The sequence below is a fragment of the Myotis davidii genome, unplaced genomic scaffold, assembly GCF_000327345.1.
Source record: "Myotis davidii unplaced genomic scaffold, ASM32734v1 scaffold982, whole genome shotgun sequence".
Lineage (NCBI taxonomy): Eukaryota > Metazoa > Chordata > Mammalia > Chiroptera > Vespertilionidae > Myotis > Myotis davidii.
In genome coordinates, this window is record NW_006293848.1 from 499,699 (window position 1) to 514,062 (window position 14,364).

Sequence of the window (14,364 nt, forward strand, 5' to 3'; positions counted from 1 at the left end):
ATGCCAAGTTTTGGGTTCAATCCCTGGTCAGGACATATACAAGAATCAACCAATGAATGCATAAATAAGTAGAACAACAAATCAAAGTTTCTCTCTTCCCCTGAGTGAACACATTAAATCTGAAGAAATAGTTTACCCCAAAATCAAATATTTCCATTCTCTAGCTCATATTTTTAGTTTAGGTTTAAATTATGGGATGTTCAGTTATAAGAATAAAGGTTATATAAGAAGTACAGATGCTCCTATTCAGAAAAAAAACAAAAACTTAAAAAACAAAATAAAAAACTTTTGCCCAACCAGCATGGTTCAATGGTTGACTGTAACCTCTGAACCAGGAGATCATGATTCCATTGGAGGTCAGAGCACATACCCGGCTTGGGGGCTCAATCCAGGAGGTAGCCAATCAAGGATTCTATCATTCATGTTTCTATCTCTCTCTCCCTCTCTGAAATCAATACAAATATATTTAAAAAAACAAACTTGTTTTTTGCTTTTAGCTACAAACAATACACACAGCTTACCTCTCTAACATCTACCATCCAGCCTCCATCAACAAACAATAGGACATTATACATTTTTTCCTTCACATCAGCAGTTAGGGCATCCAAATGCCCTTTCCAAATACCATAATCCATCTGCAAAACAAACATAAGGCATATATAGCATGGATGAAAACCACTAAATAATGTATTTGTAAAGTACAGACAGGAATATATATGTGGAACATCATCCACAAGCAGCGATTTTCAACCTTTTTCACTTAACAAAACACATTAACCAATTACTAAAATTCTGCAGCACACCAAAATTAGTTTTTGCCCATCTGACAAAAAAAGAGTATAATTTTGATTTACCAAAAAAAAAAAGTTATTACTATTTTTGCTCCCAAGTGACTATTCTTTTTTTCAAAGTGACTTTTTAAAAAGTCAAAAATCAGGTGCCTAGCCTGGCCAGTGTGCCTTAGTGGTTGAATGTCGACCTAGAAACCAGGAGGTCACCATTCTATTCCCGGTCAGGGCACATGCCCGGGTTGCAGGCTTGATTCCCAGTGTGGGGCGTGCAAGAGGCAGCCAATCAATGATTCTCTCTCATCATTGATGTTTCTCTCTCTCTCTCTTCCTTTCTGAAATAAAAATATATTTTTAAAAAATAAGGTGCCTATACTTGTATATAAGGATTTCTGATACCAAGTATTAACCAATCAGTCCTAGCTGTGTGGCCCAGTTGGTTGGAGCATCATCCTGTACACCAAAAAAGGCTTCAGGTTTGATTCCTGGTCAAGGCACACACCTAGGTTGTGGATTCCGTCCCTGGTTGGGGCACGTATGAGAGGCAACCAATAGATGTTTCTCTCTCTCTCAAATTAACAGACATATCATCAGGTTGGGATTTAAAAAAAAAAGAATTAACCAATCAGACGCAACCTTATTATGCAACGTGATCAATAAGATACAACTCTATTATATGACCTACATATTTATGATTCGAGACGGGGCATTCACACCAGATGGCCATTGTTGTGTTGGCTGTTGTCATTTTTTTATTTGACAATTTACGGGAAGAGGTCAGTGCCCCTGACTAAATAGTTAGATATTGCAGATTTTAAAAATTCTTGTGGCATACCAGTTGAAAATCACTGTTTTAAATTGTTGACATTCAGTTAGCCAAATATAAAAATAAACATCAACAGACTGCAGTTAAATAAAATACTAAAATAATAGCTTTGTACATGAACATTACTGTCACCTGAAGGTAGGTTTCAGGCCTAATTAATTCTCTACAGAAAGTTTTCTTTTTTTTTTTTTTCAAAGTAGAACACAAACAGTAAGATCATCTGTTATAATAAGAATATAGTTGCTGAAAAATGACTTCTTAAAGTATACAGCATGTGTTGTTAACGTGCAATACACAGGTTTTAGCTATAGTCAACTTACTTCATATTTCTTTTCTTTGTGCTCATGAGCCGTTTTCTCAATAAAGGTTGGTTGAGGTATCAAACTAGGTTTTTGTGGGGCTGAATTCATATGTTTAAACCACTCATTAAAGGTTTCATGGGCTTCCTAAAAATGAAATAAAATAGAAAAATACAAAGGAAGTTTTCACATATGTTCAACAGTTTTTCAAATTTGGTTCTTAGAAATAATTTTGCAGCATCAAGAAATAAAACTTTAATATTTACTTTTTATGCAAAATAATCATTGGAATAAATATTTTGTTGACAAACACTAGTAAGGTTTATATTATACTAGTAGCCCGGTGCACGAAATTCATGCACATTAAAAGGGAATTAATTGCCCAAACCAGTTTGGCTCAGTGGATAGAGCATCAGTCTGTGGACTCAAAGGTCCCAGGTTCGATCCCAGTCAAGGGCATGTACCTGGGTTGCGGGCACATCCCCAGTAGGAAGTGTGCAGGAGGCAGCTGATCAATGTCTCTCTCTCTCTCTCCATTCCACTCTTTAAAAAATTAATAAAATGTATTTTTTTAAAAAGGGAATTAGCAGAGATATTTTAATATTGCTATTTGCCCTTTCTCTAAATAGAAGTGTGAGAGATGAAAGGAAATTAGTAAAGTGTATATGAAAATAATAAATTTATTAATAAACAGTAACAAAAGGATATAACAACAGAGGCATGATATAAAAAGACAAAAACATGATATGAAAACAAAAAAATGATAGGAAAACAATAAAAACATGATATAAAAACAACAGTGATACAAACAATGAGTGATAAAGTGACTAAACTTATTCTAATATCTCCCTGTACACCACATTAAGAGTGAAAACACCTTCAGAGTGCTTGACTAATTTCCCTTGTGATGAAGTACTTAGAACTTTAACTGTAACATCACATGCTCTTCAAACTTGAAAGCAACATATAACTGACCCATGTGCAAAAACGGGTTCAGGTAGGAATATGCCTACTTTATCTAGAGTTTGTCCTTGTGATTTATTAATAGTCATCACAAATGCTGGCATCACGGGAAACAGTCCTCGAATCAACTTAAATGGGAGGCCAGTGTCAGATGGGGACAAATTAATTCCTGGAATCAAAACAGCCTCTCCCTCTGCAGATCCTGTTAATACTTCAGCTTCGATAATGTTAGGTCTTTTGATAATAAATCTGGTACCATTACAAAGACCCCATTTACTATAGAGATTTTTCAATAGCATGATGATTGCACCCACTTTCCATTTTAATTTATGACACAGCATTCCCGAAAAAGTAATACTATTCAGAAATTCGATGGGGAAATTTTCCTTTTCAGCATCATCTGTGGAATCAATGGAATCATCACTCAAATATGTATGAAAATCTCCATCGAGTATATCCAAATTTTCTTCATTTAATTTTTGAACATGCTCATTTTTTTGGACAAAGAATTGCACGTTTAGATATATTTGTAATATTATCTATAGCAGTGGTTCTCAACCTTGGCTGCACATTAGAATCACTTGGGAATCTTTTTAAAATCCTGATTCCTGGGCCTCATCCTCCGGATATTGTTTCTTTGTTATGGGGTGGGGCCACAACATTAGTAACAAAGAAACAGAATTAAAACTTTATTGTGGGGAGCCGCTACAGAATTTTGGACAGGTTCAAGCCTTAGACTGATGAGAGGGCACAGCCCTCTCATTGCCACATGCAAGTCCCAGCTTGGAGTGCAGGGCCCTCCCAGCACAATTATAGCCAACAGCTGTAGTTGTAAGCTTGAACCTATGGTCCAAACACATGGCCCCATGTGCCTGAATGATGTAGGCTTGAAAGAGTTCAGGTGCATGTAGTTGAGTAGGATTGAAACTCAGGAGAATGTTGTAAACATCTTGGTCACGCCCTTACTTTGCCTCGTTGCATCTGCTATAAAATAAAGGCATGGCTGTGGGTGTGGTCGCTGTCTCTCAGAGAAGCAGCATCCCACCGAGGCCGAGGTTTCATTCTCTTGTCTGTCTTTTCTAAGCCTTTCAGCCGCCCCGACTCAGGTTCACCCTTGGCTGTGCTGGCGCGGCACACTTTATAAAGATAATGCCTCCACGCACCCAGGGCGGCATTATCTCAAACCCCGCCCTTACAGGAAACAGCTCCAGGAAACAGTTTGGGGGAGGGTGCAGCCGTTGCCAAGACAACCCCTGTAAGGACTGACTTCCTTCCACTTAGTCATGCGGTTCTGGTCATGATGAACACCACCCATGGTTTTTATATAAGTAGATAGATAGTAGAGGCCCAGTGCACGAATTTGTACACTGGTGGGGTCCCTTGGCGTGGCCAGTGATCGGGGCAATCAGGGCTGGACGGCATGGGGGAGGGACCGTGGGAGGTTGGCCGGCAGTAGGAGGTTGGCTGTGGGAGCGCACTGACCACCAGGGGGCAGCTCCTGCATTGAGCGTCTACCCCCTGGTGGTCAGTGCACGTCATAGCTACCAGCCGGTCATTAGGTCATAACGGTCGCTTACGCTTTTATATATATAGATAGATATGTGTTTTCTGGCACTTATTCCTATCTTAGCATCCTGATCACATATGTATCTTGTATTTGTCACTCTGTAATGTTATCACTCTTTGATGTATGCATGTTTACTGTCTTTTTTATTGGTCTATTAGTTTCTAGAAGGCAAGGACAGAAAGCCATCCACAGATTTAGCCCTAGAACATAAGCCCACTGTAATCAGTTCATTATTTGTTGACTAGATTTTGAATGAGCCTGTTATTATTTTAGTCAGAACAAATAGAGAATATATGCTTTTCTCAGTTATTGCCAAAAACAGAAATATTAAAGACAAAGCATTCAAAGAATCTTAAGAAAACATAAGTTACAGATATCACATACACTATGTGCCATGTGAGATGTTCTTAATTAGCAGCTCATGTTAATGAAGACAAGGTCATGATTTCAATGCCCATATGGATCAGTCAGTACCAAAGTCACAAGAGAGATGATAATGAGCCAATCATCATTTCCACAAACAGTTCAAAGTCTGAGAGTGAACCAGAAAATCATCATGAAGATAGGCACATTTGTTGTTTTCTTTACAAACTCACCAAATAAGCTCTAATGCACAAATATTCTCTGATAGCATTATCATCTTCAGGGGGAAGTGGACTTTCCATTCCTTGCTCTTCCCACTGATTATAGATTTCTGCTATAGAATCCTGAGGAATTTTCACAAATACTTCTTTTGCAGCTTCATGCTTTTTTGATGCTGTGAAAAAGATACAAAAATTTTCAATATATGTAGATTTATTTCTGTATAATGGTTTATAAAAGGGAGTCTAATAATTAGTTTGCAACTTTTACAGTGAGCTGTAACATTTCAGGTCCCAACATACTTAAAGGTCTGGGTGATCTTTCTGCCTAAAGGCTGGAGTTTTTCCTTACTTCAATGACATAATCACAAAAGGATTTATTAAATACAGTTATTTTTACATACATCTGTGTCTTATAAAAAGGATTACATTTTTCAAAGCCTTGAGATTATATGCAGAATTGAGTAGGATGTGAAAATTCACTGTAAACATTTTGTTTCATAACATCAGGTTTGATACAGGAGAGGCTGTTTTGTGCTCTTCCGTATCGGAAGGGTTAGAAAAACAAACAAAAACCAAAACAAAACAAAGTTTAAGAATATATGGATTTGAACAAATACTTTAAAAAAAGAATATAAAAAAATACAGCATACCCAAGAATTTTCTCATTATTGCATTGCCTTGTTTTAATGCCTCTGCCCTCTGTGCTGGGTCAAATACCAACCAGTCAATTACATCAATTTTTAAACGGTCCTCCTATTCATTTAATTGAAAAAGAAAAAACAAAACAAAATATCAACTTTATTATTTTCTAAGATATTCTGCAAATTAGTAAAATTAACTTACACCTGCACTTGAATGAACATAATTTTCCCTCCAGTTATACAAAATTGTGAAAGAATCTAGCTTTCTTTAGTATATTTTCACATTTAATAGCTTTCTATTAAATTACAGAAAAACTTACTGGACTTTGAATCTGGAATTGTATATTCTATGACCCACCAACTTAATCGTGATTCCTTTAAATACTACTCTTAAATTTATTTTCTTTCCTAGACAAAACTTTCATTCCTTTCTGAAAATAGTAATAAGAAAGCTACATAAGGGTTAGGATCTAGAATAATCTGATGAGCAATAATCCAATGCTCATGTTTTTCTATTAAAGAAGCTTCCTGTAACGTAATACTAACATAAGTGAGCCCTTACATAAGACCTTAAGCTTGCTCCCAATTTTTATAATTTAAAAGGCTTGGCTGACAAAACGGAATTCTTAAAAAAACAAACAAAAAAACAAAACAAAAGAAAGCAGCCATAGTATTTTAAGGCAGAAGTTCACCAAAGCACAGCACTTCCCTTCCCTTCCGCTTCATATTACCTCAGTAGTGCCAGTATCTAGGGCTGGGGCCAGGTCATGATGACTGAATTCACCATTATCTTTCTTTCGAATATTCTCAACTACAGTTTTTGTTATAGTAGCAATATCCAGATCTAAAGAATTTTTTGAAGAAACAAAAGAATTAATTGTTCACACTAATATTCTCTAAACAGATACAATAATTTGGGATAACCATTTTTAAAAAATATAACATAAAATGAAACACATTTTTAAAATGCCAAAATTAAAAGATATTTTATGCATGAGTTACAGTGCATCTTATTCCTAAAACAGAATTTCATTGAAATTCTCTCAAGAGAAATAAGATTTAAAAGTAGGAGGATAAATGTTACTAAAATCAAAATATTAATTTGCCTACAAAGCTCAATAGATGAAGTTCTCAATCATTCTTACCTGCTTCTTTAGCCAGCTCCAGGCAATGGTGGCGCTGTTCAAATTCTGTAACACCTTCCAAAAATAATGCATACTGGGCAACAGCAAGGTCTTGAGGCAAATGACAGGTATAAAATGCTACAAGATTTGTATGTTTCTCATTTATTAAAAGCTAAAAAACAGAAAAAGATCAAAGTATGTAACCAGTTAAACAAAGTTTTAGGATCAGTGGTACTTTTTTTAAAAGTTGACTTCAAAATTTCAAACATATTTAGGAGAAATTCATACAAACATAGATTTGTGCTGCTAAACAGAATAATTTTGAACTCTAAAAAAAAATGAACTTTGGATAATTAAAAATCTCTTGTGAATTCTAATGAATTTCCTGTGACTGGGTATTAAAATATTATCATTTTTTCCATTAAAATAGTAAAAAATAAAAATAAAAAAGGACCATATTGTGGATTCTTAAACTTTACCTGTATGTATGTCTTTAAGACCTCAATGGAAACTTCTTCCTTCATAGGAAAAAAAGATATAATTCAATTATAAACACAACTGCCTATGTGTATCAGCAATATATCTAATAAAAATTCTGCTACAAAATGATTTAATGATTCAATATTTAACACTGAGCAATAACTAGTGCTTAGCAAAGTCCATGCATTGTCTGATTTAACCATACCATATTCTCTGTGAGTAGTTACTATTATTCACATTTTACAGAGAAAGAAACTAAGACCTATGGAGGTTTTATTTACCCAGAATTAAAAAACTGTAAGCTGGTGGGTAAGGCTGTAAACCCAGGATTCTTACTCCAAAACCCAAGCTTTTAACTACTGTATCATTCTGCCTTCTACATGTACTCTAATCAAAATGTTATTAATCATTTAGGAAAAGAGAAAAAGAAAAAAAACAAAGGTTTACAATCTCACATAGAATTTAGTCTGGTTCAGTTAGCTTAGCTGGTTGATTCAGAGTTGGGTATTACGGAGATTAAAGTTCCGAATTTACCAGAAAACAGAAGAACGTCAGCATTCTGCAGCGGCAGATTAGAACCCTAAGGGGTCACCCACAGGGAGACTGTACAGAATACTTTGGCACCCCCATCACCAATTGTAGAAAACCACAGCAAAAAGCAGTGTTTTCCTGATGACAGAGAAGGGTAATGGTTCACTTTTATTTACTTTTGTCTGTAGTCCCAGCGTGCGAAAAAACAAAATGAGATGAGTCATGAAGCGGAGGAGGTGTCCAGGCAGGTTATTTCTGCTTTTGGAAAGCCATTTGCTAAACTCATCCATCAAACCTATAAGCCATCAAAGCAAAGATTCAACAATAGGGATAAAAAACAACAACAAAAAAGCTAAATAACATCACTAAAAACATTTACCACATCCCTCTAGTGCTATGAAATAACTATCTCATTGTTAATAATCATCACATAACACAGTCTTTGGATGAAACCCAAACTTTATTTTATAACAATTAAGTGGATAGTTGCATTTAAATAGGCTGACATTTATACAGATTAAAAGATGAGGTAAGTCATATGTATTGCTTTGACAATTTTTTAAAACATTACTATAAGACAACAAGGAATTCATACAAAGTAAAATAAAATTATAATAGCTTACCATCAATGTCTCCCAGGATAAGGAATTTTTGAACTATATGATAATGCTCTTGATTCTCTTCCAGAACTCTCTGAAAAAAATTTTTTACATTTTCCATAAATCTTCTAGTGGTCATTCTGTAGTATGTACTCATTGTTAAACTAAAAATGTCACAAACTTCTGAAAATACATATATAAAGAAAAAGTTGGAAATGAAAGATTTTAGAAAACTAAAAATAAAATATGGAAAGAATTCTGCTTCTGAATATGCTTAAGACTTACAAATCTAGGTCTGAACAGTATTTTTGAAAGCAGAGAAGTATGATAAAATGACTTAATCTCTGTGAATGCTTTTATTAAACTTTAATTTTTATATTTTACTACTATTTTCCTTGGCACTCCATGGTGGTCTAGAAAGGAAGGGCTTTAGTGAAATAAATTATAATGATTTCTATCGACATGAAATCCAGTCTGGGTGAAGGGCTGAGGGCCGTTTTCAGGCTGGCCAGAGGGTGAAGTTCCCAGCCTCTCCTTTTTTTCTTTTTTTTTATTCTGGGATTTATTTACCTTCTATAATTGAAACATTGTTGCTGGCAGTTAATTTGCATACCTCACTGATTAGCCAATGGGAGGCGTAGCGAAGGTATGGTCAATTACCATGTTTGTCTATTGTTAAGTAAGATTACTTTGCTCCAAGGACATATGCTATCACTTTGGTCATATAAAATTTTTTAAAGAGCATTACTTTAAAAATGTTAGATTATTTTGAGATCCAGGAAAAGTTTTATTATTTTCAATGATGTGTCGTTATTTTTCAAAAGAAAAGGGATAAATTAGCTTACATACATACTGTATATTTAGGTGAGACCAATCCTAAACCAAAGAAACAGAAATGTTGTATTACTTAAATATGCAATTACGCTTTTCTGCTTTTAAAGACTATCCCTCATTTGGATAATAGGTGAGGAAAAGAAGGGAGAAGATAAAAAGGTTTCACATATTTTTTTGCCTCCCAGCTACAGTGCACAATAGCAGAACATTTATTGTTTCCTATTTCAGCTAATGTAAAATATTCATATTAATATTTACCTTTTTATCAGTAGCTTGAAGTTCTTCAAAAACCTTTTCTAAGGTCCAACTTCAAGAGAAAGAACAAGAAAGGGATAAAATAATATTAATAATATGAACATATGAACAAGGAATAAAAAATAAAACTTTAGAATATACTAAAAATCACCATGACTATAACAAACCAACAAACTCACTTTGTTTCCAAATATTCTCTAGGGAGTTCTTCAGTTTCATCCAGAGTTATTACTGATGTCCGGATCTCCTGTTCCACCAGACTGTCCACCATCACTCGAAAATAGGCCCACACTGTGTCTTCCCAGGTGTCACAGACAGGAAGAAGCTTTTCCCCCAATCCAAAACAAAAACATGTAGACACAGTCAACAAAAAAAGAAAGGAAAGCAGTTATATCCATGGATATAAACTATAAAGTCACTATAATCACAAAATATTGCGGACTGCAATGTAAAATAGCATAACAAACACCCCACCCATTCCCTGCCAAACCACATCTTCTAAGTTTGAACTATTAAGATTTGCCCATACTGAGTTCAATTTTCTATGCTGCTATATGATAGGATTTCCACTAATATAGCATACCTCAAAATGGATGTAAAATGCATGGGGTAATAGGGTTACACATAGGATTGTTAGACCTCAGTGGTACACTTCTGCATAAAGCTAAGCATTCTATAAGTCATCAGTAAATGTATATTGTAATTAAACTTATAATTCTTAGAAACTGAAGTCTGATTTCATGTATTAAAGCATCATTTAGAGTATGGGGTACATCATATCAAAAAGCCTGAGTCATCCTATTGCGTGATTATTTTTATCATTGTTACTCTTAAAAAGTAGCTTAAGTTTATGATTTATTAATATAATTAGAATATTTTATGTATCTGATTTCATTCCATAGGAAAAAAAGATTAAAATAGACTGCATACCTGTTTGAGATTTCCACTTAAAGCGGCATAAATTGCTCTCTCATATCTATTAAAAAGCTCCTGAAATAAAATAGAAATAAATTTGGAGAACTATTTTTCTTAACATGTCAATTTCTTTCATAATCGAGTTTGGCAATATCTTCCAAACTGAACTTATTTGATAGTTTCTAAGCTTTAGTGAAAGATCTGGTGGGGTAATCAGAGAAAGGATCCCACCCAGGCGTGGCTCAGTGGCTGGGCACTGACATATGAACCAGGAGGTCACAGTTCGATTCCCAGTCAGGGCACATGCCTAGGTGCAGGCTCAATGCCTGGGGGGCTGCAAGACACAGCCAATCAATGATTCTGTCTCATCATTGATGTTTCTATCTCTCCCTCTCCCTTCCTCTCTGAAATCAATAAAAATATATATTGAAGAAAAAAAAAGAGAGAGAGGATCCCTTAGTCTGATGAATGCTGACATCTTTAGGAGAAGACAAACATCTAACTTTCAAATACAGGATAAAAGCAGATCCAAGTCTAATGGATTCTTTATTTATAATAGTCCAATCTTAGTCCAAATAGAATGTGTATAAGTGTTGTCAGCTAGAAAGTTCCTAAATATCTGATACTGACCCAAAAACATCAAAACAAAGCACTTGGACCCGCATCAGTTTGCATCAAATTCCTAAACAGAATTCATTATATTCATCAAATGATTCCATTTGACTTCCAGAATCTATTAATGGTACCTCCAGTTTTCTTATCATCCACACAAGAGACTTGAGAGACTCTCACTATCTGAGCCCCGCTTCTGTCTCCAATTACTTGTCCTGACCATTCTTGCTCCCTCCCTTTCCACTTTCAATATTATTCTAGGACAGGTCCTTATCACTTAGTATCTGAATAATTCTAAAAGGTTCCTCTATAGTTTCTTGGCCTTTAGTCCAATCAATTATAAACCTATTTTCCACTGCCAGGCTAATCTTAACACTGCTGTCCCGTGTCCTTGAGGTCTCAATGGTTCACCACTATCTATGATAAAAACCCTCTCATTCCTTAGAACAACACTCGAGGACCACACTGCCTGTTCTTAATTCACCTCTTTCATCATCTTTCCATTACAGTCAGTTCTGCTACAATGCTTATTTTGAAAATGTAAATTTGTTTCAATGCAATTGATATATCAAGGAACAATCTGAACAAAGCGCAATTTTCCCATTTGATTATGCACAATTTCATCCTCAAGAAAGACGAAGTGAATGTAGAAAACTACACCCAGCTGAACTGGCTACTTAGACATATACAAACATCTACCAGCTACCTCAGTTCATCAGGTGTGTTATCAGCTAAACTGACCCACAGAGTGTTATAATTTTCTGTTTGATTTCAGATAACCTCATAAGTTGGAATCCTCTGACCCCCAATTCCACAAGCAAACTTTAGGTCTCTTTCAAAGTAAAGTGCCACATTTATTATAGTATTTATGTCTGTCCTAACCATTTAAGTGTGAAACTGTTTCTATTAAGTTTTTTATCTTTTTATGTATCACTGATGGTTTTTCAGTATTGCATTCTTAACTCCTTTTCCTCCAAAAGCCCTGTGGGTTTTTGTACAATTTTGCATGCTACAGTGAATTTTAGGAATGTACAAGTCACATCATAACCTTTGCATCCTACCTAGAATTCCTTATTTTCATGCCCAACAGCCCAAATCCTACTAATTGTTAAAGGTTCAATTTAACTCTCTCTCCTGGGAACCAGCTTTAGTCCAAAGCTCATTTTCAGGATTCACTGGTCCTCCTTTATATTTTTGCCTTATATCAATTTTTAATCCTTATTACTTAGTGTCTGAATAATTCTGATTAGTACTTAAGCCTGCCAATTCCTCAATATGACTAAAAGTTCTTGAAAGCAAGAACTTTAACCTTACACTATTCTGAGCATCTAGTAGGCCTTCAATTAGAGTAAAAATCAGTAATAGTAAATATTTTATTATATCTTACATCTTCTGCCATTCTCCAACAGCTTATTTTCCAAATGCATCTATATGGATTCCCTTCAACAGGCTCTAATTCTGTTCCTGTAAAACAGTTAAAGAAATAAAATATATAGTTTAAAATGAGATCGTTCACTGATTTCTAAAAACAAAAGCTATATTTCACAAAGACTGGCATTTAGAGCTAAGAAACTATATGTCCCCAGCTCTCAGAATAAAATCTACTAAAATACCTCCATTAACATTAGGGTCATGATAGAGCTTCCAGCCTTCAAGTGTTGCAGCTCTCCATGCCTGACCACAACGTTTACAGAGCCGCTGTGCCTTCAGAAACAAGAAGAGCAGTTAGTCATATAACCAGTGCAGTGCTGGGAAAGTCCTAATGCTTTATAGAAAAGTGTAAGCGATGTGTGACAGGATTAAGTAACTTATGACATGTTACAAAGGATAATGTGGATAACTAGAAATGGCATTTCACTTTATCACCATATGCATGTCTTACTATTTTCTCTGCCTTTCTTTTCCTAATAATCTCTTTGCTCTGATTTTGGACTTATCAACAGGTTCCCATGGAGCCCACAGGCATTTAATTCTGCTAGAGACAAACGGGGCTAAAGAGGTTGATTACCCTCAATTTATGTAAAAGTATTACAAAAACATTGTTAGTTTCTAGAATGACAGGGTGCTATTGTTCATTCACCCTACTGACAATATTTCTTTATGTTAAGTGTGGCCAATCAAATGAGCTCACTATGACAGTCAGATAGATAGGTTTTTGTTCTTCCATCATCTCCTCAGGAATTTTCTCTTCCCCATTCTTACTTAGCTTATATGGTTTGAGTAGGCCTAATCCCATGTCTGAACTCTAGGGTTAGGCATATGATTTAACAAGAATCACCCCAGGGCTCTTGCTGAAGATACTGAGAAAGAGATACACTCCTTCTGCTGGGATTGCTAGCTGGCAGGAAGATGTAAACTGTTGGTGGCCATCACAGACGCAAGAAGTGACTTCTTGAGAATGAAGTCAGAGAAGAAGGCAGAGCCAAGAGATAGTATCCTAATGACATCTTCTGAGTCCCCGAATCCTGCTTCAGCCAGACTTAACCTTCTGTACTTCCCTGTCCCATGAGCCAATTAATTTCCCTCTTGTAAGTAATATAAGTTGGGTTTCTCGAACCTAAAAAAATCTAATGAATACAACCTGTTAAAGAATATCTCAAACACCACTCTGGATTGGTGACTTTAAAACATTATGAAATAAATAAATTATAAAAGCTATGCAGAAACATGGAAAAATGTTTTGATGGGCTATATAAAAATAAGATTAAAAACTGAATCTAAAACCTTGAAAACATTCTAAATGAAATAAGCCAAACATAAAAGGACAAATATTACATGATTCCACTTATATGTAACTAGAGGCCCGGAACTCATGCAAGAGTAGGTCTTCTTTCCCCTGGCTGCCGGCACCGGCTTCCCTCTGGCACCCGGGACCCGGGCTTCTCTCCGGCCTGCCAGCAAGCACCCAGGACTCGGGCTTCCCTCGCAGCCCTGGCTTTGTCCAGAGGACATCCGGTCTAATTAGCATATTATGCTTTTATTATTATAGATATCTAGATGAGGCAAATTCATAGAGACAGAAAGTGGGTTAGAGATTAGCAGACACTGGGGGAAGAGGGAAATGGGGAGTTACTGCATAATAGTTAATAGAGTTTCTGTTTCGGGTGATGAAAACTTTTGCATATAGAGGCAATAGTTTCACAATGTTGCGAATGTAATTAATGCCTCTGAAATGCACACTTAAAAATAGTTAAAAAGACAAATTTTGTTATATATATATATCTTGCCTCAATAAAAAAAAATTAATATTATACTAAAACCATTGAAGTATGTACCTTAAATGGGTGAATTGTATGGTATGTGAATTATATCTCAATAAAGCTATTTTTTAAAAGCTGCAGAGAGC

The 14,364-nt window shown here is 35.4% G+C and overlaps 1 protein-coding gene across 1 annotated transcript in view; it reads right to left on the bottom strand.

Moving 5' to 3' along the window:
- The window catches only part of NUP107 (nucleoporin 107kDa), a 44,662-nt gene that overhangs the window by 1,692 nt on the left and 28,606 nt on the right, over positions 1 to 14,364 (bottom strand). Inside the window, 14 exon segments of the mRNA XM_006767776.2 lie at positions 522 to 635; positions 1,935 to 2,060; positions 5,040 to 5,200; positions 5,678 to 5,780; positions 6,400 to 6,512; positions 6,814 to 6,964; positions 7,272 to 7,310; positions 7,980 to 8,098; positions 8,427 to 8,496; positions 9,495 to 9,543; positions 9,671 to 9,816; positions 10,422 to 10,481; positions 12,406 to 12,482; positions 12,632 to 12,722. Coding sequence (XP_006767839.1) covers positions 522 to 635; positions 1,935 to 2,060; positions 5,040 to 5,200; positions 5,678 to 5,780; positions 6,400 to 6,512; positions 6,814 to 6,964; positions 7,272 to 7,310; positions 7,980 to 8,098; positions 8,427 to 8,496; positions 9,495 to 9,543; positions 9,671 to 9,816; positions 10,422 to 10,481; positions 12,406 to 12,482; positions 12,632 to 12,722 — 1,419 coding nt within the window.